This window comes from Physeter macrocephalus, chromosome 8 (assembly GCF_002837175.3).
Source record: "Physeter macrocephalus isolate SW-GA chromosome 8, ASM283717v5, whole genome shotgun sequence".
NCBI classification, from domain to species: Eukaryota; Metazoa; Chordata; class Mammalia; order Artiodactyla; family Physeteridae; genus Physeter; species Physeter macrocephalus.
In genome coordinates this window covers 127847163-127872487 of record NC_041221.1, presented here as the reverse complement: position 1 = coordinate 127872487, position 25325 = coordinate 127847163, and the positions used below count along the sequence as shown (strand labels likewise).

Here is a 25325-nt window from a genome sequence, read left to right as displayed (position 1 = left end):
AGCCTGTGCTCCGCAATGGGAGAGGCCAAAATAGTGAGAGGCCCGTGTACCGCAAAAAAAAAAAAAAAAAAGTAATTGGAACATGAGCACTAGAAATATCTAAAAAATCAGAAGACTTTTTACTATGTACAGAGGTGATAAGAGACCAACCTTTACTCAGTACTTAAAGGAGACAGAGCTGAGATCTTAGAATCTGTCTTGCATATGCGAGCTAACAAAATTGATCTGTAATATTTTCTACCCATTATAAACATGTTTAAGGCAGAGAAAGATGGAAGAACAGAATGGTTTTTATCATGTGTTTATATCACAGATGAACAGATTCTGAAGTGCTTCTAAAAATGTCCTATATAGTATTGACTTCATAATTATTAAAATACTACTACAGTATAAGACCCCAGAAATTATTTAATCACAGATTACATAAAGTTTACATAAACATTTTATTCTTCTACAACCGTGAATAGTTTGTTAACTAGACTTTACCTGCCTGGTACTGATTTCCTTTCTTTCTTTTGCCTTCTGATTTTTAAAATAATAAAATTGATATCCTTAACTTTCCCTCCTATTTGTATATACCAAGGCCATGTGAGAATCAGGACCCAAACCACTAACTCTGGACAAATAAAGACTTAATCCTCTTTATCCTTGCTGTTTCTATGTTTATAAAACCCAAGAATCAGTAAAACAAAACAATGCAAAGGTTCATGCTATTGGTATTTCAGAAGCACCTTAATTTTAGCCATTTTAAGAATTCAATGCCTTAAGATGCAGACTTTCACATTGTTTACACAAATAACAGAACATGTAAATGAATAAAGTGTTTTCTAAATATACATGTTTCTAAATAAACATCTCCTAGATGTGGTATGTGAGATGACTTGAAAACAACAGCTCTTTTAAGAAATGTTTCAGGATTCATGTAAGCTGTCAGTTAATAGGAGCTCACACTGGCTACTTAACATGACCTCATAAATGAGGAACATTTTCTTTATGAAGCTATAGATAGTATTTTCTAATAAGCATATAGGAAAAAAAATTAAGTTAGGACTTACCTGCCACATAAATATATATTTTTTAAAACTATTTGATCACAATGTTTTTTTCTCTTCCTGTTCATCAAAAACAATTTTCCCTGCATTTCCTTCCCTATTTTTTCCAGTGGTAATTATTTTTATCACAATAAAGATAAGATAATCCTGTTTCTCAACTCCAGAGCTCCATGCCCTGACTTGTTCTGTACTCAATGGTCTCCAATGTGGGAAATGCTCACCTGGGGGGTGTTCAAAATGATCTGCTGGAATGTGAGAGGAAAATACTAGACCTTCTATTTTTTACTTTTCATCTTTTCTTAAATTAAGTTCTAATATTTTGTGTACAGGATGACATAGATGCCTGGTGGCTTCTGAATGCATTTATTTCTGTAATAGTTACTAGAAACAGAGTAAACAGAAAGCACTGAATTAGATTAATGCTTAATCATACTTGAAACTAAATACAAGAATGAAAGCTGCTACAGTATAATGTCTTAACTTCATGGGCCTCAATTTATCTAAATGTGTTTTTCTGTACTCTCAAAGAACTCGTCTTATGGTATAATACAAACAGAATGCGCTGATGAACAAAAGTGTGGAGGAGCTGAATTGGAGAATTTTATTTCAAGAAATCTCTGATTTGCCTACAATCCTGAAGCTCACAACCTAGAAGTTTAAAAAAATCAGGTTACTTTTCACTCTCATTAAATTAAAATGCAAGATAATGCAAGGGTAAACATTTCCTCTTGGACTGATAAAAACTGAGTCTGAAAACATCATGCATTTAATGAGGCTATGTAACAACAGATGGTAACTCAAACTGCTGGTAGGAACACAAATTGATAACACCAAATTTAAAACAATGTTGTCTTCCATGGTAAAAGCTAATGTCCTTAGACTTTAGAACCAATAATTTCACTCCTAGGTATATATACCCTAGAGAACCTCAAGTGTGTGTTCACCAGGCAACACATACACAAAGGCGAGAAAGAGCATCATTCGTAACAGTCCCATACTGAGAACAACTCAGAATTTCAAAAGGACTATATGGATGTACATGGTGTAGTCATACAACAAAACATTCAAGAAAAGTGGAAATGAATGAAGTTCAGTTACCTGCCTCAATACGGATTAATCTTATAAATTTAGCACTGAATTGAAGAAAACACAATTATATCCACTGGAAGGAACTCCACTCAAAGTTAAAACAGGTAAATTAACCTATACTGCTCAGGGCATATACAAATGGTAAAATCATAAAACACAATAAGGAAGTGATCACCATAAAAAAGCAGGGCAGTGGCTCCTCCAGAGGTTGGAGCAGGGATGTAAATGAAAAGAATGCTAGAGGGCTTCTGGGGTGTTGGCAATGCTCCATGTCTTAACTTGGGTAATATTTGTTTCATAATATGTTTCATAACTATTTATTGTATAGTACATTTATATATAAAACAAACTTTTAAAGTGCTTTTTTTGGTATGATAATGGTATTGTGGTTATGTTAAATATGAATCATTATCTCTTAGAGATAAATACTGCCATATTTATGTATAAAATGAAATAATGCTTGGAATTTGGCTTCAAAATAATACAGAAAAGAGCAAAGTAGAAGCACTGAGATGAACAAGATCAGATAAGAACTGATAATGTTGAAGCTGAGTGTATGAGGTTCAGTATACAACTGTCTACTTTTGAATTATTATTTTTGCTGATGTCACTTTTTAAGTAACTATAAATGGTAGCCACCACATGGCTTGCTAAGAAATAGCTTGTTTTACTTTGATGTATATATTAAAAAACTCCAATTTAAACTGAATAAAGATCAATTTAATAAAAGCATTAAAGAAAACAACTTCCTCTCCGACATTTACAAACTTCTAAAAGCACTCTAGTTTCTGAAGATAAATGACTTTCTACTACACTCTCACCCCCTCCCCCAGCTGGAACTCATCCGGAATGCTATGGACACTAACTTACCAGCACTTCCTGACTGTGCTATCAGCACAAAACAGGGTAGGAACACCAAAATCCTTATGCCAAGAGCCTTTCTAGTTTGTCTTCAAGCTCATGTATACAAATTGAAACTTTCTCCTCAGGTATAAGTAGCTTACTGTCTCTATGAAGAAATCCAGTAGCCACTCCTGAGGCAGGACAGGAAGTTCCAGTGAATAAGACAATCTTGGTAATTTCTAGGTTTAGCAATACAGTTAAGACATTTGAATCAGTCCTCTACACTGCCTTTCTACAAAGTAGGGATATTTTTCATTTCTCCACTGATAAGGGTAATTTTATTTCTATTACATAAATTCATCTACTAAATGTTTTGAGATGACTGTGGTTACATAATGTGATTTTCTGTGTAATTAAACAAATCAAGAGCATGCACATTTACATTTCAGGAAAAAGGAAAGATGATAACGTGTCTATCATACTCACACCTCATTTAGGGTGTGTGGAAATGTGATTCCTAAAAAAGGAAGTTCTACATGAATGTATGCCATCTGAGGTCCTTATCCCATAGTACTGATGGAAATGCACCACACTTGAGCAAACACTCTTGTTTGACATAAATCCCCTGAAATTATAGAATGCCCTCACCTAGAGTTTCCGCTAGCCACCTTTCATAGAACTGTTGGTTCATACTCTCAGGCTGCAGCAATAGCTTTCATGCTTTTCATGTCTAAGGTCTAAGGTCTTCTAGCAACCCCTGTCTACTGACCCATTCCATCCCCTTCCAATTCTTCACCCATTTCCCTCAAAGAAACCTTAGACTCTCTAAACCATGGAGCACAGTGCCCTTCCTTTGTTTTTTTTATATGGCAGTTACCACATCATCACTTAAAGACACACACTCCTACTATTATGGATTAGAACTGCACCTCAGAACAACAACAAAAATGAAGAAAAGTCACTGCAGGAAATCAACGTTCTTATTGCAGAACACACATGATTGCAGACTGCTGAGGAGGATTCACTGGCTGGGAGTACAGTAAGGAGAAGGTAACTGACTGGCCTACAGGATGCAGTCTGGTCAGGCAGTGCTAACTCTCCGTCTGGGCATACAGTAACATTAAACATTCAAACTACTGGGAAAAGGATATGTTCTTCACTTGAAAGAACAAAACCATTCAATGATTTCCGATTTCACAAAGTGTAAAAATCAGTCGTTCCCCAGCCTGGAATGCTATACATGACCTGGCCCTTAACTATCTCTGACCTCATTTCCCACCACTGTAGCCCTGGCTCACAGCCACTCTGCCCTCTTTGACATTCCTCATACACATACAACCCTTGCACTTCCAGAACTCTTGTACTCGCAAGTCCTTTTACATAAGCATGTGCCTTACTTCCTTAAACCTTAGCTTAAATATCACTTCATCAGAGAGGCATCTCCTGTACACCCTTCATATCCCCATTTCTCCTCCTCTTCTTTCTACTTTCTTTTTCCTTAGAGCAGTTACCATCACCTGATATCACAGACACCTATTTATTCACTAAATATCTCCTCCACTAGAATGAGAGCCATGAAGCAGAAACAGTGTCTGTTTTGCTCACTGTTATTTCATCAGTACCTGGCTCACTGTGGAAATACCAGTGTTAATACATGACAACTGGGCATAGGTGTCTAATTAAAATAATAGATTTCAGAGACAAACAGCATTACAAAACATCAGTACCATGTGGGGAAACACTATATAGGAAAAGTATGTAATATGACTAGAAAAGGGGGAGGTTGTAAATCAATATGCATTGTTTTTGAGGATACCTTAGAAGTTTATTACCTTAATTGTGGTGATGGCAACGAGTGTACACGTATGTTCAAACTCACCAGTTTGTATACATTAATTATGTGCAATTTTTTGGTATACCAATTGTAACTCAATAAAGCTGGGGGAAAAAAAGTCCACCAGCATGCCAATGCACAACAGTAAGTAGGTAAAGAATTCACTACAGTCCTGTAAACAGTTGACAAATCTTTTCTTTTAAAAAAAAAATTAAGTTGCAAGACAGCTACAATCCAATTTAAAAATTCCAACCTCAGCACTACCTAGCAACAACAACCGCAGCATTTACACTACAGTCAATTTAAAAGGTTTAGATTACTATGGCTCCAAAAATTGGGACTCTATTTTACTCTGTATTATACTGTGCTAAAACGAAAGAGTAGGAAGAAAAAATATGATTCTTCTGCTACTACTCAGAAAAATGCATTCTAAGTTCTTCCCAATATTGGGTTGTTCCTTTTCCACACATGGAATGTGCAAGAGCAGGGGGTGGTAAAGAAAGAGTGGGAGAGTTGGCACACAGCACTCAATTTTGGTACATACTTTTAGAAAACTTTAGAGATGACCAGAGATGACCAAGCAGCTTTCAAATAAGACACTCTTGATACTGTCTAATAGAGCTGCAAGGATATGTTTTTGTAGACTGTGAACACACACACAATTATTAGTGCATCCTTTAAAAGTTTTTTTCCTCATGCCAACAAGCAAGCTGTTCTTCTACAACAGTAACCACAGGGCCCTGTTAAGTTTTGGGTCATTTTCCTCAGCAAGTCAAAAATGCTATTCTTGTGGAATATTTCAGACAATTATGTATTATTAAACAGTAACACAATACAGACATGTTATATGTGCACAAAAAACTCAAACTGCAAATCCTTCGTGTATCAGAAAATGTAGTTCTAATGTCTCATAACTCTAAAGCCTTATGCTCCCACTCTTTAAATTCCTAATCTATGCCATTCTAGTTTGAGTATACCTGTATCACATACTGGAACAGGATACATTTTTATTACAAACATTACGAATGCTGGCAATAAACAAATCAACCTTAAAAAATATGGAAATATGACTTCTGGTTTCTTGTCTGACACGTAAGGAGCTTAGAAGATGTCATGCCCATCCACACAATCAAAAAGTTGAACAAACTGAAAACCAACAACTGTTCTTAGATCCTTTAGAGAACTGAGATCACAGAGCAAACTGCTGCCTCCAGAATTGGAGACATAGGCAAATACAGAAAATCACAATGTACTAGAGCAAAAACCTCCAGTCAGTGCAGGACCAATGTAGGAAAACAAACTGTAACTGGTGAATTGCTGGATGATGAGTGTAGACAGCTGGAGAGTTAAAAAACTCCAGGGGTGCCCAGTCTTAGGAGGGTGTGAAATAGATTTAGTAATTCTACAGGACGGAACATAGCAAAAATGATGGGATGTCACAAAGATTTTGACTTCCACCTTGCTTGCCCTCTTGCTCATACTAATGAAAGCCAGTCGCCATGTTGTGAGCTGTTCTATGGAGAGACCTGTGGAGCAAGAAACAGGGAGGCCTCCAGCCAACAGCCAGCAGGGAACTGAGGCACTTTTTCTAACTGAGACTCTTGATAGGATTCAGAGAGGAACTGAACCCTTGCAACAACCACTTTAGTGAGCTAGAAAGCTGGTCCTCTCCGTACTGAACCCCAAGATAATTACAGCCCCAGCTGACATCTTAACTGTAGCCTTAGAAAGATCCTAAGTCAGAGGACTTGACTACGCAGTGCTTGTAATCTGTGAGATAATAAAAATCTGTTTTAAGCCACTATGACTTAGATGAACTTGCATCATCTTAGGTAACTAATACTTCATCCAATCCAATCTCTGTATTCTCAGTGAGCTAACGGAAATCAGGAGAGGTTTGATACTTTGCCTGAACTCTGAGACTCAGAACAGACCAGAAGCTAGGCCCCAGGTGGGGTTCTCTCAGCGATTTACAATGCCTTTCTGCAATTTGGCAGTATGGAAATTTGCCTGGCCTGTTCTTCTTAACAAAGCCTACCCTCAAAAGAAACTAATTTACCAGAGCCTAACTGACTAGGGTTTTACCAGAAACTAACCAACTTTGGGGAAGGGAACTATCCAACTCCAGCCTCCTCTAGCCTTTCTGTCTCAACTGAGAGGAGTAAAAAACAAAACTGAGAAGCACTTATATAGGTCACAGTCCAGGGGCACAGGCTCACTGAAAGACTGAAACCTAACCACAGCAGTATATAATGCTTCCCCACGCCCAACATCTTACCAATACATCAACAGGTCTCCTGTGCAACAGGGAAATATAACTGAAAGAACTGGACATCTCAGACCTTACTTAAGGAGAAGTCTCTAGGGAAACCAAAGACAACAGGGCACAAAAACAAGGACACCAAAGGAAATTTTATCCTGTGACATCTACAACTACAGCAAACAGTAAATAAAGCCTAACCCCCACTCAGATAAACATAAAAATTCACACTACAGGCCTATTTCCCTCAGTTCCTTTTACCCAGAGTATCATCACATATAACTTTCAACAAAAATTACAAGGCATACTAAAAACAATATGGTGACAGGATTCAAGTATTCTATAATTTTTAAAAACTGCTGAAAATGCAATCATTGATGATATATATCATAGATGTTAAATTATACACAATAACTTAAATGCACAGGTAAATGTGTTCACTAAAATAAACATTCATTTTATGCTTAAGTAAATTTGAACCTTTCCCATTAAAGTCAGGAGAAGCAAGAATGTTTAGCCATCACTGACACTATTCAGCATTATACTGGAGGTCTTAGTCAGTGCAGTAAGATATTAATAGGGAAAAAAGTATATGTATCAGAATTAAGTCTAAAAAAAATGTCACTATATGAGAAATTTAGGAAATATAAAATGTTCAGTATGGTGTCTGGATAAAAAAATTAGTGTATAAAAATTATTAGTTGCCTATACACTAGTTTAAAAAAAATCCAACTAGGAAATATAACAGCAAAACAATATCATTCAGAATAACAACAAAAATCCACAAAAAATCTAGAAAAAACCTAGCAAAAAATGTGCAAAACTTACATGATGAAAATTTTAAGCTTACTAAAAGAACATGAAAAGGTCTGTATAAATGAAGATGTATGCCATGTTTATCAATGGCATTACTCAAAATTTTACAGATGTCAATTCTCATCCAATTATATTCTAGATTCAATGCAATCCTAAAGTAAACACCTAAAGGATTTAAAAGATGCATTATGAAATATCTCAAAGAAAAAAAAATTAAAAATAACATAATAAAGACCCATGTTACAACAATCCAGCTTAAAAATAAGACATTACCAATATAGTTTAAAAAGAAGAACTATGTACTAAGTAACTGCAGCAATTAAAACAGTACAGTAACTGCACAGGTGCAAACATATGTAACCAAAAGAACAGGACAGATTTCAGGAACAGTCTCTTTAAATATATGAAAATGTAGTACATAATAAAGGTGACATTTCATATCACTAATAACAAGACTGGCTATTTAATAAACTGTTTTTAAATAGCTGATTAACATGAAAGAAAACTTATAGACTCCTACCTCATGCCTCACAGATCAAAGAGCTAAATACAAAATACAATATTATAAAAGTAGTAAAAGGGACGATGGTGGAGCAGATTATCAGCAGGAATCTGTATCCCCACCACAACAATTGTACTGGCAGAATCTGTCTGCTGTTATCTATTCTGAAACTCTAGAGTCTGTTCAAGGATTACAACTTCCACGGGAAAACGTGGAAGGTAAACTGCAGTTAATTTCAGTCAGCGGTAGCTCTTAGCACAGTAGTAACTACCTGCCCAGCCCCATAGCTGTGTTCTTCGCATATATTATACACAGCTTGTGGGAGCCACGATGGGCAAAAAGGACCATGTCCTCCAAATATCTCTGCTTCTGATCACAGAGGAGCAACGGACAAGGAGGTGGGCAGCGACTGTTGCAAGCTCCTCCCTCTCTGGCTGGAGTGACTTCCAGAGGATTTAAAAAGCCACGCCCTTGCTTTTCCTCCCCGCCCCAATTTTTCATTTTTTCCCCTTTCCAGAGCCAGACATTAAAGACTAGGACATTCAAAAACAATTGCATACACAACAAGGGCAATTACAAAGTGACCATGTATGACCAGGGAAAGGCTCAGAAAAGATCTGAAGAGACCTTAGGATTACACCTCATTCTTCCTTTTATGTTGTTACACATGTAAGCAAAACAGAATAAAATAGAAATTCATTTATTCTGCCAGTCAGACAGCAAACCAGCTAGCATGTATAGCTACATTCTCCAAGGTATTAGATTTGATCCTGAAGATACAAAGTAAATATGCTCAGGGCCCCTTAAGAATTCAGAACATGGTGGGAAAGACTATAATAAAGTTACTATGCAAGAAGTTCCATCCTACCATAGAAAAGTGAACTAAAAGAGCTGGTAGAAATACACATGAGGTATTATCTAAGTCAGGAGAAAGCTGGCGAAGATTTCATAGAGTTGACATTTGATCTAGGCATCTTAAAGGATGAAGAGAAAATTGGACGTGGAGGGCAGAATTTTTGTAGAGGTAACAAAATGTGCACAGGTTAGAAGGGATAAAAGTGGGGCAGGTACCAAGAAGAAGTCAGCCAAGACTACTTACTATCCATATGACTTTGGGCAAAAAACTGAACCTATTTCAACTGAAAAATAAGGATAATGGTATCTTCCTCAGAGAGCTGCGGTGAGGAAAATGAGATGGTAAATCGAGAAGGATGTGAGGCAACCTAGCTATGACATCTTCCACCACTGATTTCCAAAGCCAACTTGGCTGTTCTCCCTCAGATTGTCTCCCTCTCCTCTCATGGCTCCTCCAGAAGCTGGTCTACTTGGTAGAAGAGCATAACCTTCTCAATCATATACAATGGGGCTTCCCTGGTGGCGCAGCGGTTGCGCGTCCGCCTGCCGATGCAGGGGAACCGGGTTCGCGCCCCTGTCTGGGAGGATCCCACATGCCGCGGAGCGGCTGGGCCCGTGAGCCATGGCCGCTGAGCCTGCACGTCCGGAGCCTGTCCTCCGCAACGGGAGAGGCCACAGCAGAGGGAGGCCCGCATACCACAAAAAAAAAAAAAAAAAAAAAAAAAAATCATATACAATGGTCTAGCACAGTTCCTCACACATGGCATCTACTCAAAACACATTTACTTTTTTTTTTTTTTTTTCTCCTTTCTTTAACCAGATGTTCAGAATTCCACTGACAGGCCGTAGAACTGCCCTGCAATCACTGCTGGGGTCCTGATCCTCAACTTGAGAACCAGCATTATGTTTAATAAGCACCCCCACCCAATCTGTACATGTAATACTTCATACTTACAGGTTGAGGCTGTTCTGCAATACAGCAGTTGAAACACAACCAGAATTCACTCATGCTTACAGTCCAAGTTATAAATGAGCACCAATGAACTTTCCAAATCTCAACTCAGGAAGCTTCACAAAGCAGGCTTCTCAATATGATAGATGTCCAAAGATGCCAAAATAATAACTTTATTACTTCTCTGTGTTTTTGTTCCTGAAGTCAAGTATCGTATATAGTCAATCTAACAAAGAAAAGGTCAGATTGTTTTCTTTCTTTGCTTCTGATTCTACAGAGACTCGTTTCTGAACCACCAGGAAAGGTATAAAAATTGTTGTCTTGACTCAGGACCTTAACAGGTAGTCTAGAAAAAAAGAAGAAAAGAAAAGAAGTTACTTTACTTATCTTACCCTCAGAAGCTTTTATTTCTTAAATCTGTGATAAAATTAAGACTATTTCCCCAAAAAGTAAACACTGAAAAAAATCAAGATTTTAATAAACTGATAAATTAAAAAATATTTGAGTACTTTCTCAGTGTCAGGTATTAGGAATATAGCAGTTGAAAGAAGACAGTAATCCTTGACTTCATAGAGCATTCTATTTTATGACTGTAAAAGCTTTCCCCAAAGCCATGACTCTAAACCTTGTAAGACATAAATGACAGTTATTTTTTTATATTTGTATAGAAGATCTTCAGTGAAGATTAACACATATATGTTCAATGTCACAAATATGGGTAATAAGGCATGAATTTAGGACCCTGATTCTACACAGTCCAGAGGACATGTCCTCCAGCATACTAGAGGACAATGACATGTTAAGATCTAAACATATGTTCAAAGAGGAAGATAAGAAGGAAGAAAATGTACATTCTTGCCACAGTAAAATTCAGAACCTGAAATGCTTATTTTCAAGGAGAGGTGAACATTCCTTATGTCACCCAAACTCCTAAACAAAGAAGTAGCAGTCTTGCAACTGGCTCTGTCCAATGAATTGGGTAAATACTATGAAGGTTTATAAGCTCAAAAGAATTGTATGTTTCATTTACTTCCTTAGTGAGAATGTAAGAGCAAAGGGTTAAATTCACAACACCATGAATATTATTTCAGGGCTATTTACTTAGCAAGCTTAATGCCTCCCTGAATCAAAGACCATGGCCATTAAAATATCATTGTGAAATCTCTTTTAACCAATTTTATGAAAACAAATATGCCTTTGTTTGAAACTGAAAATTCCTTATGCTCATCACTGCTGATGTAGCACATACAAACATGAATTACTCTGTTTCAAATCTACTGGATTTGAAATCTGAGGTTTTAAAATCTATTATTTGATTTATTCCATCATCATATTTTCTCATCTACATATATAGAGCTAGACAATTTCCTTTTTATTTGTAATTTACCTTTGCCAGAAACCACCTTCAAATACTAATTTTACATTGTAAGGTGTTTTATTTTCTTCTATTTTTAACTGAGTATACATTCCTTTTGTTTAACACTTAAAAGAAACAGATGACTTCCGTATTTACAATCAACATTTTCGCAAATTCAAATTTCCTTCCTATTTAGAGTAAAGGTGTTCCTTATTTTGCAAATTTCAAAATGTACATTTTCCCATTCCCATGTACTGTTTTGAAAATGACATTACAATATTTCCTCTTTCTTAATATTTAGTTGAAGAATGACTGTTTAAAGTACAATAATTTGTGCTTCTATTTTTGGAGATAAGACAGAAAGGACACTTAAGAATATCGACCTAGATAACAGATATGATGAAATACATTTTCAAACCCAGGGGATGTTTGCAACACCACAGGTTTTTATTTGTTAAGTAAACATATAAATCTAAAAATGTTTCAAACATGCCTTGGAATATCATACCAATACACTTTTTCCATTTTCTTGCTTTTCTAGACAAAATTCCTTTTTAGAATTTTTTTCAAATGTATATATACTTAAAACACATTTATACATAAACACCTTATAGAGAAGTATTGAATCTGTCACAAAAAATTTCAACACTACCACTAATAATAAATAATATTAACAGGTACTTTCACTGCTTGAGCTCAAAGTTGCTTAAATCATGTCCATTTTGAAAACTTTACTTTAAAAAAAAAATCTTAAGATAACAAAAAAAGAGTCACTTTGCAACAACAACAACTAAACTTGGCTTTAAACACAGCTCAGCACATTCCACACATAAATGAGGGGTCAAACTGGGCTACAGCACCAGAGAGGATTTCACGAACTCATAGTTTCATTAGACATAGGATTTTAGAAAAGCTTAAGTGAACTGTCAGGCCACTTAGTGACTGGCAGAGATTCCTTGCATTAAAAGTTCAGTCTCTTGACTTTTAAAGAGATTGGCATGAGTAAAAAAGTGTAGTAGTATTCTCTGGTCAAAAAAATAACCTCCTCAGTCCCCTCCCCTCCTCTTCACTTTCCACACCTACAAATGTTGCAGATATAAGCTTAATACTTGTGGGAACAGTTTCGCTGCTGACAATATGAAAAATTTATGTCCCAACATCGTACCCACAAATTAATAAAATTGTTTAGGTCAACTTCTAAAATAACAACAATAAATCCATGATTTAAAAAACAAGGCAATGAGGCATACCTTTTAAGACCAACAATTTCTTCCCTTTTTTTTTTTTAACGTGGAATACTTTAACTCAGTTGAGGTATTGAGCATGCTCAGTTTGTGTGAAACAGAATCAGATGTTTAGAATTTAGACTTTGATATAAGAGATGTGTGGCAGTTGTTAGTACTACACTAATTTTTAGCAATGTTAACTTGGGCAAGTGACAAGCTCTATCATTAGTTATAAAAATGGAATGCTTCACTGCCAATGTCACAGGTCTGAAATGAGGGCTAAATTAGGATGTAATAAGGGCACTGCATATATCATAAAGATCTATACTGATACAAGATGCTCTTTTATTTGTTATCAAAATTAAAATAGCTAATAGCAGAATGAAGCAGCAAAAATAATTTGTAATAGCTATAAATTTTTAGGAAACAGCCTAAAAGTCTATTCCAAAAAAAAAAAAAGAATAAATTTTTTTAAATGAACTGAGAGACAACCTACAGAATGGGAGAAAATATTTGCAAACAATGCAACCCACAAGGGCTTAATTGCCAAAACATACAAACAGCTCATACAACTCAACAATGAAAAAAAATCAAACAACCCAATTGAAAAATGGGCAGAAGACCTAAAGAGACATTTCTCCAAAGAAGAAATACAGGTGGTCGATAAGGACATGAAAAGATGCTCAACATCGCTCATTATTAGAGAAATGCAAATCAAAACTACAGTAAGGTACCACCTCACGCCGGTCAGAATGGTCTACAAAGAACTAAAAAGTTTACAAAGAACAAATGCTGGAGAGGGTGTGGAGAAAAGGGAACGCTCCTATACTGTGGGTGGGAATGTAAATTGGTACAGCCACTATGGAAAACAGTATCGAGGGTCCTCAGAAAACTAAAAGTACAATTACCATATGATCCAGCAATCCCACTCCTGGGCATATACCCAGACAAAACTATAATTCAAAAAGATACATGCACCCCTATGTTCATAGCAGCACTATTTACAATAGCCAACACTTGGAAACAACCTAAATGTCCATCAACAAATGAATGGATAAAGAAGATGTGGTATATATATACAATGGAATACTACTCAGCCATAAAAAAGAACAAAATAATGCCATCTGCAACAACATGGATGCAACTAAAGATTATCATACTAAGTGAAGTAAGTCAGAAAGAGCAAGACAAATACCATATGATATCATTTATATGTGGAATCTAACATATGACACAAATAACTTACCTATGAAACAGAAACAGAATCATGGACATAGAGAATAGACTGTGGTTGCCAAGGGGGTGGGGGGCGGGAGAGGGATGAACTGGGAGTTTGGGGTTAGTAGATGCAAACTATTACATATAGAATGGATAAACAACAAGGTCCTACTGTATAGCAGAGAACTATATTCAATAACCTATGATAAGCCATAATGGAAAAGAATATGAAAAAGAATGTATATGTCTGTAACTGAGTCACTTTGCTATACAGCAGAAATTAACACAACATTATAAATCAACCATACTTCAATTAAATAAATTTTTTTTAAAAAAAGAATAAACAAATAGGGACTTCCCTGGTGGTGCAGTGGTTAAGACTCCACACTCCCAATGCAGGGGTTCCCTGGTCAGGGAACTAGATCCCACATGCATGCTGCAACTAAGAGTTCGCACGCCACAACTACGGAGCACACATGCCACAACTAAGACCCGGCACAACCAAATAAATAAATATATATTAAAAAAAGAATAAACAGATAGCATTTTAAACTGAAAAAAAAATGAATGGTGCTCCATTCATACAAAAGAACACTATACAAAATGAAAATGAATGGTAGTTTCATCCAACACACTGGACAATTCTCAGTGCCATGTTATTGAGGGAAAGAAGGCACAAAACAATATACGTGGAATGATTTCCCTTACACGAACTTCAAAAACAAGTTCAACTAAACTATTTTGTTTAGAGATGCATGTAGAAGTATAAAAGTAAAGCAAGAAAATTATAACAGAAGTCAGGAAAGTGGTTAGGGCTGAGGGCAGGAATTAAGAATTAGGAAGAGATGCATAAGAGCTCCTGGAACGCTGACAATACTCTACCTCTTGACTTAAGTGGTAGTTACACAGGTACTTGCTTTACATTTTTGTATTAAATAGTACATTTATGGTTTATGCAATTTTTTATATATCTTTAAATAATAACAATTTAAATAATACATAAGTAAAAGAAGCAAATACTAACAATTTCAAGTTGTTTGTAATAGAGTGATGGAAATGCAAAATACAATGTCAAGTAAAAATGAACACCCTTTGCTAGAGACTTTGAAGGAACTGGTAACATTTGGGAGGTTTGGGTGGGGAAAGAGGTGATGAGGTCTCAAGTTCTACCAGATGCCAAAGAGATTTCCACCAGAAATGCAAAAATTACTAATCAGTGACCAAGTCTGAATTCTCAGTAAAGCGTATTCATAGCTGCACCAGCACTAAATCTGTCCCAATCTAGTTAAAATCATTCTTTGATATTGACTTGTGGTACAAGATCCTACTGGGAAAGAAACAAACAAAAATACAAAAACCAACCCATTCTGAAAAGAGCTTTCAAACTACATACTTATCATAGACCTATTTTTCTGTGGCTAATCAAAGTTCAGTCAAGCCACTGTTCCCTGAACTCAGTTATAAAAGGCACAGACAGGGGCGCATGTAACTACTAAAATAAGAGCGTTAGTTTTTTTTCTTAGAATGACTGCTTATAGGTTAGTCTTTCCCACAGTTTCGTGTTAATGTAATCACATGGTACTTTTTTAAAAATATCTGGCTTTTTTAATACAGCATGTTTTTGAGTTTTACCATGATGCCTCTATTAGCTAATTCACATAGATTTCCATTGTGTAGACACAGCACAATTTAACTTCATATTTAGTATTTCCAGTTTTTGGCTGTTAAAAATAATGCTGCTATGAATTAGTGTATACAAATATCCATGTAAACAGAAATTTTCATTTCTCCTGAGTAAATATTTAGAAAGAGAATTGCTGAGTCATATTTTAAGTATAATTTTAACTCTGTACCAGTTTTCCAAATCAGTTGTACCATTTTGCATTTGTACCAGCAATGTATGAGAGTTCCAGGTGTTCCACATCCTACCAACACTTTGTATCGTCAATCTTGTTATTTTTAGTCAATTCTAGTGGGTATGAAGTACTACCTTGCTGTGGTTTTAATTTGCACTTTCCTGATAACTAATGGTATTTAGTCTTTTCATGTGGTTGCTAGCCATTCATATTATCTTCTTTGGTTAGGTATATTCAGATCTTTTGCCCATGTTTTCATTTAGTTGCCTTATTCAGTTGTGTTCTTTACATATTCTAGATCAGGCCCTTTGTCTGATAAGTGCATTGTGAAAATTTTTTCCTGGTCTTTGTCTTTCCATTTTTAAAAAAATAGCACCTTTCGGGACTTCCCTGGTGGTCCAGTGGTAGAGAATCTGCCTTTCAAGGCAGGGGACGTGGGTTCAATCCCTGGTCAGGGAACTAAGACCCCACATGCCGTGGGGCAACTATGCCCGCACACTACAACTACAGAGCCCGCGTGCCACAAACTACAGAGCCCAAACACCCTGGAGCCTGCGCATCACAATTAGAGAGAAAACCCGCGTGCCACAACTAGAAAGATACCCGCGCACTGGAACAAAAGATCCCACATGCCTCAACAAAGATCCTTCGTGCGGCAACTAAGACCCGACACAGCCAAATAAATAAATATTTTTAAAAATAGCATCTTTCAAAGAGTTTAAGTTTTTTAATTTAACAAAATCTAGTTTATCTATTTCATCTTTTATGATTTGTTTTGTGTTCTAAGAAATTTCTGCATATCCCCCAAACATAGCTTTCCTTGTATTAGTTTTTCTACTAGAACTTTTAGTTTTCACTTTTCAGTCTATAATCAATTTTTAGCTATTTCTGGTGGTATAAAGTAAAGGTCACAGATTCCTTTTTTACATGGATAGCCCATTGTTCCAGCTCATCTGCTGAAGGATATCTCTTTGCCTATTGACTTGATCTGTCACTTTTCACTGAAAATCATATAACTGTAGGTTTGTGTCCATTTCTGGGCTGATTATTACACTGGTTTATGCCTATACTAGAACCAGACTGTCTTGACTGCTATACTTTTTTTTTATTATTATTATTTTACTTTTTTTTTTTGGCTGTGTTGGGTTTTAGTTGTGGCATGTGGGGATCTTTGTTGCAGCATATGGGATCTTTCATTGGGGTGCATGGGCTCTTCATTGTGGCATTCAGGCTTCTCTCTAGTTGTGGTGCACGGGCTCCAGAGCGTGCAGGTTCAGTAGTTGCGGCGTGCGGGCTTAGCTGCCCTGCGCAGCATGTGGGATCTTAGTTCCCAGACCAGGGATCAAACCTGCGATCCTACACTGGAAGGCAGATTCTTAACCACTGGACCACCAGGGAAGTTCCTTGACTGCGATACTTTTATACTAAGACTTGAAGTCAGGTAGTGATAAGTCTTCCAAGTTATTCTTTTTCAAGGTTACTTTGGATTGTCTAGATGCTTTGCATCTCCATATGCATTTGAGAATCAATTTGTCAGTTTCTACAAAAAGCCTCCTCCGGATCTGATTAGGATTGCATTTATTTTGACAATTATTTGGAGATTTACATTTTAACAATAGAGTATCTAACCCATTAACAGGGCACATCCAATAGGCTGTAGTTCTAAGTGTACAGGTTTTCTATGTATTTTGTTGCATCGTTTTTGTTTTTTAACTTTGTTTACAGCTTTCATATGAAAGCTTTTTTTTTTTGGCTGTGCTGCGTGGCTTGCGGGATCTCAGTTCCCTGACCAGGGATGGAACCCCGGGCTACAGCAGTGAAAGCGCCGAGTCCTAACCAGTAGACTGCCAGGGAACTTCCCATATGAAAGCTTTAAAGTCTTATGTAGTCAAGCATCAATTTCCATCACAGATTAGGTGGTTTACCTTACTTTGGACAAATTTTCATCATGGACTGGGGGTTTCTTTTACTTATCCCAGGATTATAAACCTATCATCCCACATAGTTTCATTTAGGCTTACTTTATAAATTAACTTGGACATTAATATATTATGGGTATAGTTAGGTAACATTTTCACAGTCTACTCAGGCTTTTTCTTTCTAACATCTTCCTTTTCGCCTTAATTAAAAACTCAAGTACTTAATGCCAAACATATACATATGTAGGGGAGAGATTCTTATATTGGCTCAAACCTGAAAGAGTTTGCAACACAGAGCAAAGTAATAACGTAAGAAAACTACTGTCCCCTTCTCTAATGCCCACACTTCTCCCCCCTGTATGAGAATGAATACCATGTTTCCTCTCTTTAACAATAAATCCTCCTTTTCCTTTCCTGCTACTTTCCTTCTTTCTTTTTTCCAGTTTCTCTCTCTCTCTTTCTCTTTCTCCCTTTTCCATGTATTCATCCTCTCCTTAAACCCTTTGTTAGCTATGTAGAGTTAGAAATAACAATTCTGTGACACATAGTAGATTCTCAATTTATTAGTTCATGGATTGAAAGCTATCTTAATACTCTGAACTTTTCTCCTGCTTCTAGGTAGATATTTACACCCACCTGCTAATGAACATCTCATGTGGTCTCCTTGTTCATTTAAACACATTATTTTTAACACTAAATTCACATATCTGTGTCTGCATTACCGTTCTTGGTGAGTGGCACGACCATGCAATGTTTACCAAGCAACACATACTCAAATTCTATCCCACTACCTGCAGTTCTGTGAATAAAACCATACTGTAAAATGTTTTCTTATATGTAAACAAGTCTTTACTGTTATTCAAAAATTAATACAAGCACAAAGATTTTTAAAAATCGATACATAATAAAAAGCTATTTAAAATGGCAAATCAGACCTATCCCTCTCCATCTGTTAGTGGTAGTCATTTTTAACTTATCAAGGTATTTCTTTTGATATTTATAATTATGAGTAAGATAATTTCTATTTCTTGTTATTTTTAGATAATTTAAACTGATGTTCTGCTAAAACAGATAAGGATATGTCTTTTTTTTTTTTTTTTTTTTTTTTTTTTGCGGCACGCGGGCCTCCCACTGCAGAGCACAGGCTCCGGACGCGCAAGCCCAGCGGCCATGGCTCACGGGCCCAGCCGCTCCGCGGCACGTGGGATCCTCCCAGACCGGGGCACGAACCCGTATTCCCTGCACCGGCAGGCGGACCCTCAACCACTGCGCCACCAGGGAAGCCCAAGGATATATCTTTTTTTAATCACTGCCTACTCTCAAACTCCCTTTCACTATTGTCATCAGTGATAATTAATAATTTTTGGTTGAATCAATACTCAATGTTACCATAATTGCCACTGATGAAACAAGTAACCTATATGAATTAGCTATCCTTTCTTGAATAATCTTTTGTTTTCCTGAGGTTAATAGCACCTGAGAATTTGTGTTTGCTTAGTTTTTCTATGTACCTATACAAAACTGCAAAACACTTTAATTAGACCTGTAAAAGACCTGTAATTTCCAAATACCCAAACATGTGAGTAAATGTACTGACTCAAATTTTCTTTTGGTTTCTTCACAGAACTTCCTAGCCTCTTACTTCAATCTTTACTAGCTGCTCTCAAGGCATGCTCCTTCGGTTCCTTTCCTACGTTGATGTCCTGTTTCTGAGGATCACCTCTTCCTTTTTTCATCCTCCTCAGCTTATTTTGTAAAATCACACATTCCACTAGCTTATTAAGAAAGGGTACATGGAAGAAAAATGTTTTAAATGCCTGCATTTGACATTTGATTAACCATTTGGTTAAATATAGAATACCAAGTTAAAGATCTTTTCCTCAGGATTTTTTTTTTTTTTTTTTTTGCGGTACGCAGGATTTTAAAGGCATTGTTTCACTGTTTACTACCTTCAAGAGTTGCTGCTGAGAAGTCTGGTGGCATTCTATTTTTGTTTCCTTTCTGGTGATGTATTTCTCCCTTCTCTGAAAAGTTTAAAGATTTTTCTCTTTACTTTTGGAATTCTCAAATTTCACATAGATGTAACTTGGTTTGGTCCTTTTTCATTCATTGTGCTGGGGACTGGATGAGTTCTTTCAAACTGAAGAAAAATATTAGCACCTATACCACATGGTTGTTGTGAGAATTACACAAAATACTCATACTTAGCATATATAAGTATAAATAATGTTGATGATTACTAATATTTACTCACATTTACCAATTTCTTTGATCACCATTTTTTCTTGCCTCTCAATTCTTCCTTTAAAGTTCAGTTTCCTTCTTCATAAAGTCCTTACTTTAAGAGTTTTCCTTAATAGTATACATCCTTTTTAATATTGAGCTACAAGTAGTTAGCTTCACAGTTGTTTCTCTAAAATTGTGAGGTTTTTTTTCAATTTAATTTTGAAATAACTTATAGAAGAGCTGGTAAAACAGAATAGAAATGTCCCATGTACCCTTCACTCAGATACACTAACTATTAACACAAGGTCTGTATTTTGCCCTTAGTCTTGCATGACAGGTTTTTCTTCTTTTTTTAAATTAATTTTTATTGGGATATAGTTGCTTTGCATGACAGTTTAGCTAAGTACAGAATTCTTGGTTGACAGTGTTTTCCTTCAGTCCTTTTTTTTTTGATGTGGACCATTTTTTTAAGTTTTTATTGAATTTGTTACAATATTGCTTCTGTTTTATGTTTCTGGGTTTTTTGGCCCGATGAGGCATGTGGGATCTTAGCTCCTTGACCAGGGCGGAAGGTGAAGTCTTAACCACTGGACTCCCAGGGAAGTCCCTCCTTCACTCCTTTACAGATGTTATTCTGACCACTACTGCTGCTGCTGAGAAGTCAACTGTCAATCTAATTTTCGGTCCTTTGAATGTAAATTTGTTTTTTCTCTATGGATGCTTTGAAGACTGTCTTTGCATTTGCCTCCAATTTCATTGACTCTCTAGCTTCAGATTCTTTTGTATTTACGTATGATTCTTTCACCTGTTTCTACTACTATTTAACTTTTGCTATTAATATTTTCCCCCAAATAATGACTTACATTTCAATTAATTTTATTTGGTTCTTTTCAAAATTTATTTACTTCAGTGTCAGCCTTTCATTTAGACACTTCAAATAGACTTATTTTATAGTGTTTTTCTGACTATTCAGGTAAAGCCCAGTGCTCCCTGGTTGAGGAGCAATCCCTGAAGAGCAGTATGCACTTTCTAGTGCTTAGAAACCCATAAGATGAAGTATACAAGTTCAAGTATATGTTTTAATTTATTTTCTTGGCTTGGGATTCTTATATCACATGGATAGTACACATTCATAATACACCCTGGTATCTAGATGCAAGCTTGGAAAGACAGTAATAATGCAGTGATTTAGAACCTAGACTCTGAAACTAGAGAGCCTAAGTTTGAATCCTGCATTCCTCCACTCACTGGATGGATGACCTTGAGCAAATTACTTAACCTCTGTGTGTCTCAGACTGCAATTCTATAAAATGGAGTCTATAACTATCTACCTCAAAGGTGTATGTGACGATTAAATGAGTAAACTTAAATTGCTTAGAATAATGCTTAGTACACAGTAAGTTTAAAAATATAAATAAATAAGTTTTTCTTGTTAGTATCATCATCATCATCATCTTCACTATTACATCATTTTTTTTTTCTCTCCACCCAGAAAACTGAGCAGAGACAAGTCTCCTTGATGCTTACCTAGTCAGGTGGACAAAGACTGTTGTAGTTAGTCTTCCTTTCTTAGACAAAGTAGCACACATACAAAACCACATGAGTCTGTTTATTATAATGTATATTTATTTAAGAGGGCAAGTGAAGCAGGAGCAGTATAAGGTAGTCTATGACACACAGTAAGATTAACAACAGAAGGTTTTCAGTAGATAGATGGAAAAGTAATTCTAACTTACACTTATTAATTGTAAAAGAAAAAATACATTCATATATAAACTGTATTTAGTCAGGTTTTTCTCTTAGTATAGAAGGTCATGTGTATCAGAGGATTAAACTTTTAGAAGGGAATGCGTACCATACCTATTTACTGCCTGAACAGGCTGCCTGGTCTGTTTTGCAAAAGGAGGAGGGGAGGTAACTAAAAGGCTTAAAGAATGAGAAGTATGTGTAATCAATCCATGCTTCCTGGTCCAGCATGGAATCCCAAACCATCACTTGGGAATATGACAGTTGATTAGTACAAAGTACAATCTGGATGTGGAACAAGGTGAGGAGGAGACCAGGCTTTGATACTGTGTTTCAGATTCATCCCCCAAGAGGAAGAATATCACCATGATTTACATTCGATTGCTACTTGCTTTGTGACCACTGCACCTTAGGACTTTTTGTTAACTTGATATTTTCCTCGAAAAAAATGATATATTTTCGGCAGCCAATGATTTTTTTGGCTGGGAGAAACTTTTACAAGATTAATTTGCTAGGACAACAGAACTATGTCATGTTAAAGAGTTCCCTTAGGAGATTCCCTGGTGGCACAGTGGTTAAGGATCCACCTGCCAATGCAGGGGACAAGGGGTCGAGCCCTGATCCAGGAAGATCCCACATGCTGCGGAGCTACTAAGCCAATGCACCACAACTAGTGAGCCTGCGCTCTAGAGCCCGGGAGCCACAACTACTGAAGCTCACGTGCCTAGAGCCTGTGCTCCGCAACAACAGAAGCCACCGCAATGAGAAGCCCATGCACCACAACAAACAGTAGACCCCGCTCGCCACAACTACAGAAAGCCCGCACGCAGCAACGAAGACCCAACGTAGGCAAAAATAAATAAACAAATTTAAAAAAAAAAAGAGTTCTCTTAGTTGTTCCAAATTTCTCTGCCCCAACACTGCCACAAAAATTAACATCAAATTGTACTATCCAAGAGTCTATCATACCTTCACAAGAGATGACTTACGTTATTAGGTTATCAAGTTTTTTCTCAAGCCAAACACCTAGCACAAACAAAAAAGCCGTACACAATGCATAATACTTATATATTTCTCACCATTGGCAAATTAAAGATGAACAATGACAATACAATACCTGTGACAAATGTACATCCACCACTAAAGACTAGTCAGAGTATCAATTTATGTACAGCTTTGGAGCTCTCAAACTTACCAAAAATTATTGTTTTTTTCCACAGTTCTTTAGGTTTCCATATGCTTATCCTTAAGACTAAACAAGTTTTCCTATTCTTAGGGTAGAGGAGTAAAGGAAACTAACGTAGAAAAAACAAACCCTAAATAAAGTTACATGAGAGTGGAGTGACAAGTGGGAAAAATTCTCAAAGATTTCAACAAATACACTGTCATTAACTTTACTACAAATAAAACCTATCAAACCAAATCAAACTCATTACAAATACAAACCACTGGAACCCTGAGAAAATCAATAATGGTAACTGGACTACTGCTTCTGGTACTAAGATAAAATTTACATTTTAAAAGAGCCAAAAACATTTAAAAAAATCTACAGACGTACAGAACTGTTTCCACAGGTTTAAAAAAAATTCTAGAAATTATCATACTGAAAACTTTGGGGAATTTTTCAGAGAAAACGAGAACAAAATTACATCAATGCTATCAATTACAAATAGGTATATGATATTTTCACCTGTGTTCTAGGAGTACACAGGAGAAATATGCTGCCCTTACTCAGCATGAGTTTGTGTTTCTCCAAAATAAGAATCACTAAGCTCTTTAGTAAAACATACTACAGGCAGATTGAACTCATGGACTCTTAAAATAATAGAAAAATGCAAGTGTCAAAGCGGAAAACTTGCTGTTATTTTATCTTTTAAAAGTGTCCTTAGGAATACCTTAAGTGCAGTTCTATAATTATTTTTAAAAACAGGGTAAAATGACATTATAAAAAGTTAAAATGCGGTATTTTGGATACTGACTTTAGGAGTCAAGATGGTGGTGTGGGAAGATACAGAGTTAGCGTCTCCCCACAACTAGGGAGCCTGCTGGCCGCTGGTGGGGAACTCTAACCTCCAAGGAGATGGGAGGAACCCCAGAGTGAACAAATAGGATGTAAGTGGACCAAGGGGGGAGGAGAAGTGGAGGCCAGGCAAGATTGGTGCCCATGAGGCCAAGGAGACCAGAAGCAGGTGAGAGAGGCCCTCCGCAAGGAGCGGGAGAGGAACAGAGGGCGACTGCCCTGCCCACTCAGGCCCAGGGAGCCTGCTGAGCTCCTAGGCAGATGCCCTGCCCTCCAAGGATCCCCCCGCTGCCCCCACACCCCGTTCATCCCACCCTGCCCACATTAGTCTTGGGAGCACAGGAGGGAGGCCAGGGAGATCAAGAGAGGCAGGTGAGAGGGGGGCTCCCAGACCCCAGACCAGAGGAGCAGGAGAGGAGAGGAGGGCGTCTGCTCTGCCCACTTGAGCCCAGGAAGGCTTCTGGGCTCCCAGGTGAGGCCCCCTTCCCTCTTGAGACCAGGGGTGGGAGTCACACCTGGGCCCCTTCTGTACCTTGAGCCTAGGCCCCCTTCCCCACAGCACCCAGGGCCTTTTCCAGCCCTGTGGGTCCTGAGCACTGGGACCGCCCAGTGCCCAAACCTAGCCCTTGCTTAGGTCCCGCCCTCCACAGCCAAGGTCTTCCCCTCAAAGTTTTTTTTTTCTTTTCCCTCTTTTTTTTTTTTTTGTGTGTGTGTGTGTTTTGCGGTACGTGGGCCTCTCCCTGTTGTGGCCTCTCCCGTTGCGGAGCACAGGCTCTGGACGCGCAGGCTCAGCGGCCATGGCTCACGGGTGCAGCCGCTCCGCGGCATGTGGGATGTTCCCTGACGGGGGCACGAACCCGTGTCCCCTGCATCGGCAGGCGGACTCTCAACCACTGCGCCAGCAGGGAAGCCCTCCCTCCACTTTTTATACTATTGTGGTACTGATGTACCTTCCGGTTGTTAACTCATCTATTTTTTTATTTTTACATTCTTTCTAACATATCTGTTAGTTTCCTAGTCTTACTGTATTTTCTACTTTGCAGGATCTTGATTTGCAAGCCCAGGGTCAGGCAGAAGCTCCTGCGGTGGGAGCTCCGAGGGCGAACCACTGGACTAACAGAACCTCAGACCCCACGGAATATTCACTGGAGTGATGTCTCACAGAGTTACTCATCTTAGCACCAAGACCCAGCTATACCCAATAGCCTAGAAACTCCAGTGCTGGAAGCCTCGGGCCAAAAAACCAGTAAAAAAAAAAACAGGAACACAATCCCACTCATAAAGAAAAAAAAAAAAATGAGAGGGCAAAAAAATATGCCACAGATGAAGGAGCAAGGTAAAAACCTACAAGACCAACAAAATGAAGAGTAAATAGGGAGTCTACCTGAAAAAGAATTCAGAGTAATGACAGTAAAGATAATCCAGAATCTTGGAAATAGAATGGAAGGGCGGATTCAAAAAAATACAAGAAATCTCTAACAAATATCTAGAAGAACTGAAGATCAAACAAACAGAGATGAACAACACAATAACTGAAATGAAAAATACACTACA

General features: G+C 37.3%; 1 protein-coding gene across 2 annotated transcripts in view; it reads right to left on the bottom strand.

Moving 5' to 3' along the window:
* CDC42SE2 (CDC42 small effector 2) overlaps positions 1 to 25325 on the bottom strand; it is a 121447-nt gene that overhangs the window by 33760 nt on the left and 62362 nt on the right. For both annotated transcript variants that reach the window (XM_024116169.3, XM_028493204.2), the window contains exon 3: positions 10207 to 10549. In XM_024116169.3, coding sequence (XP_023971937.1) covers positions 10207 to 10260 — 54 coding nt within the window. In that variant the 5' untranslated portion in view covers positions 10261 to 10549. The remainder of the gene's footprint in view (positions 1 to 10206; positions 10550 to 25325) is intronic.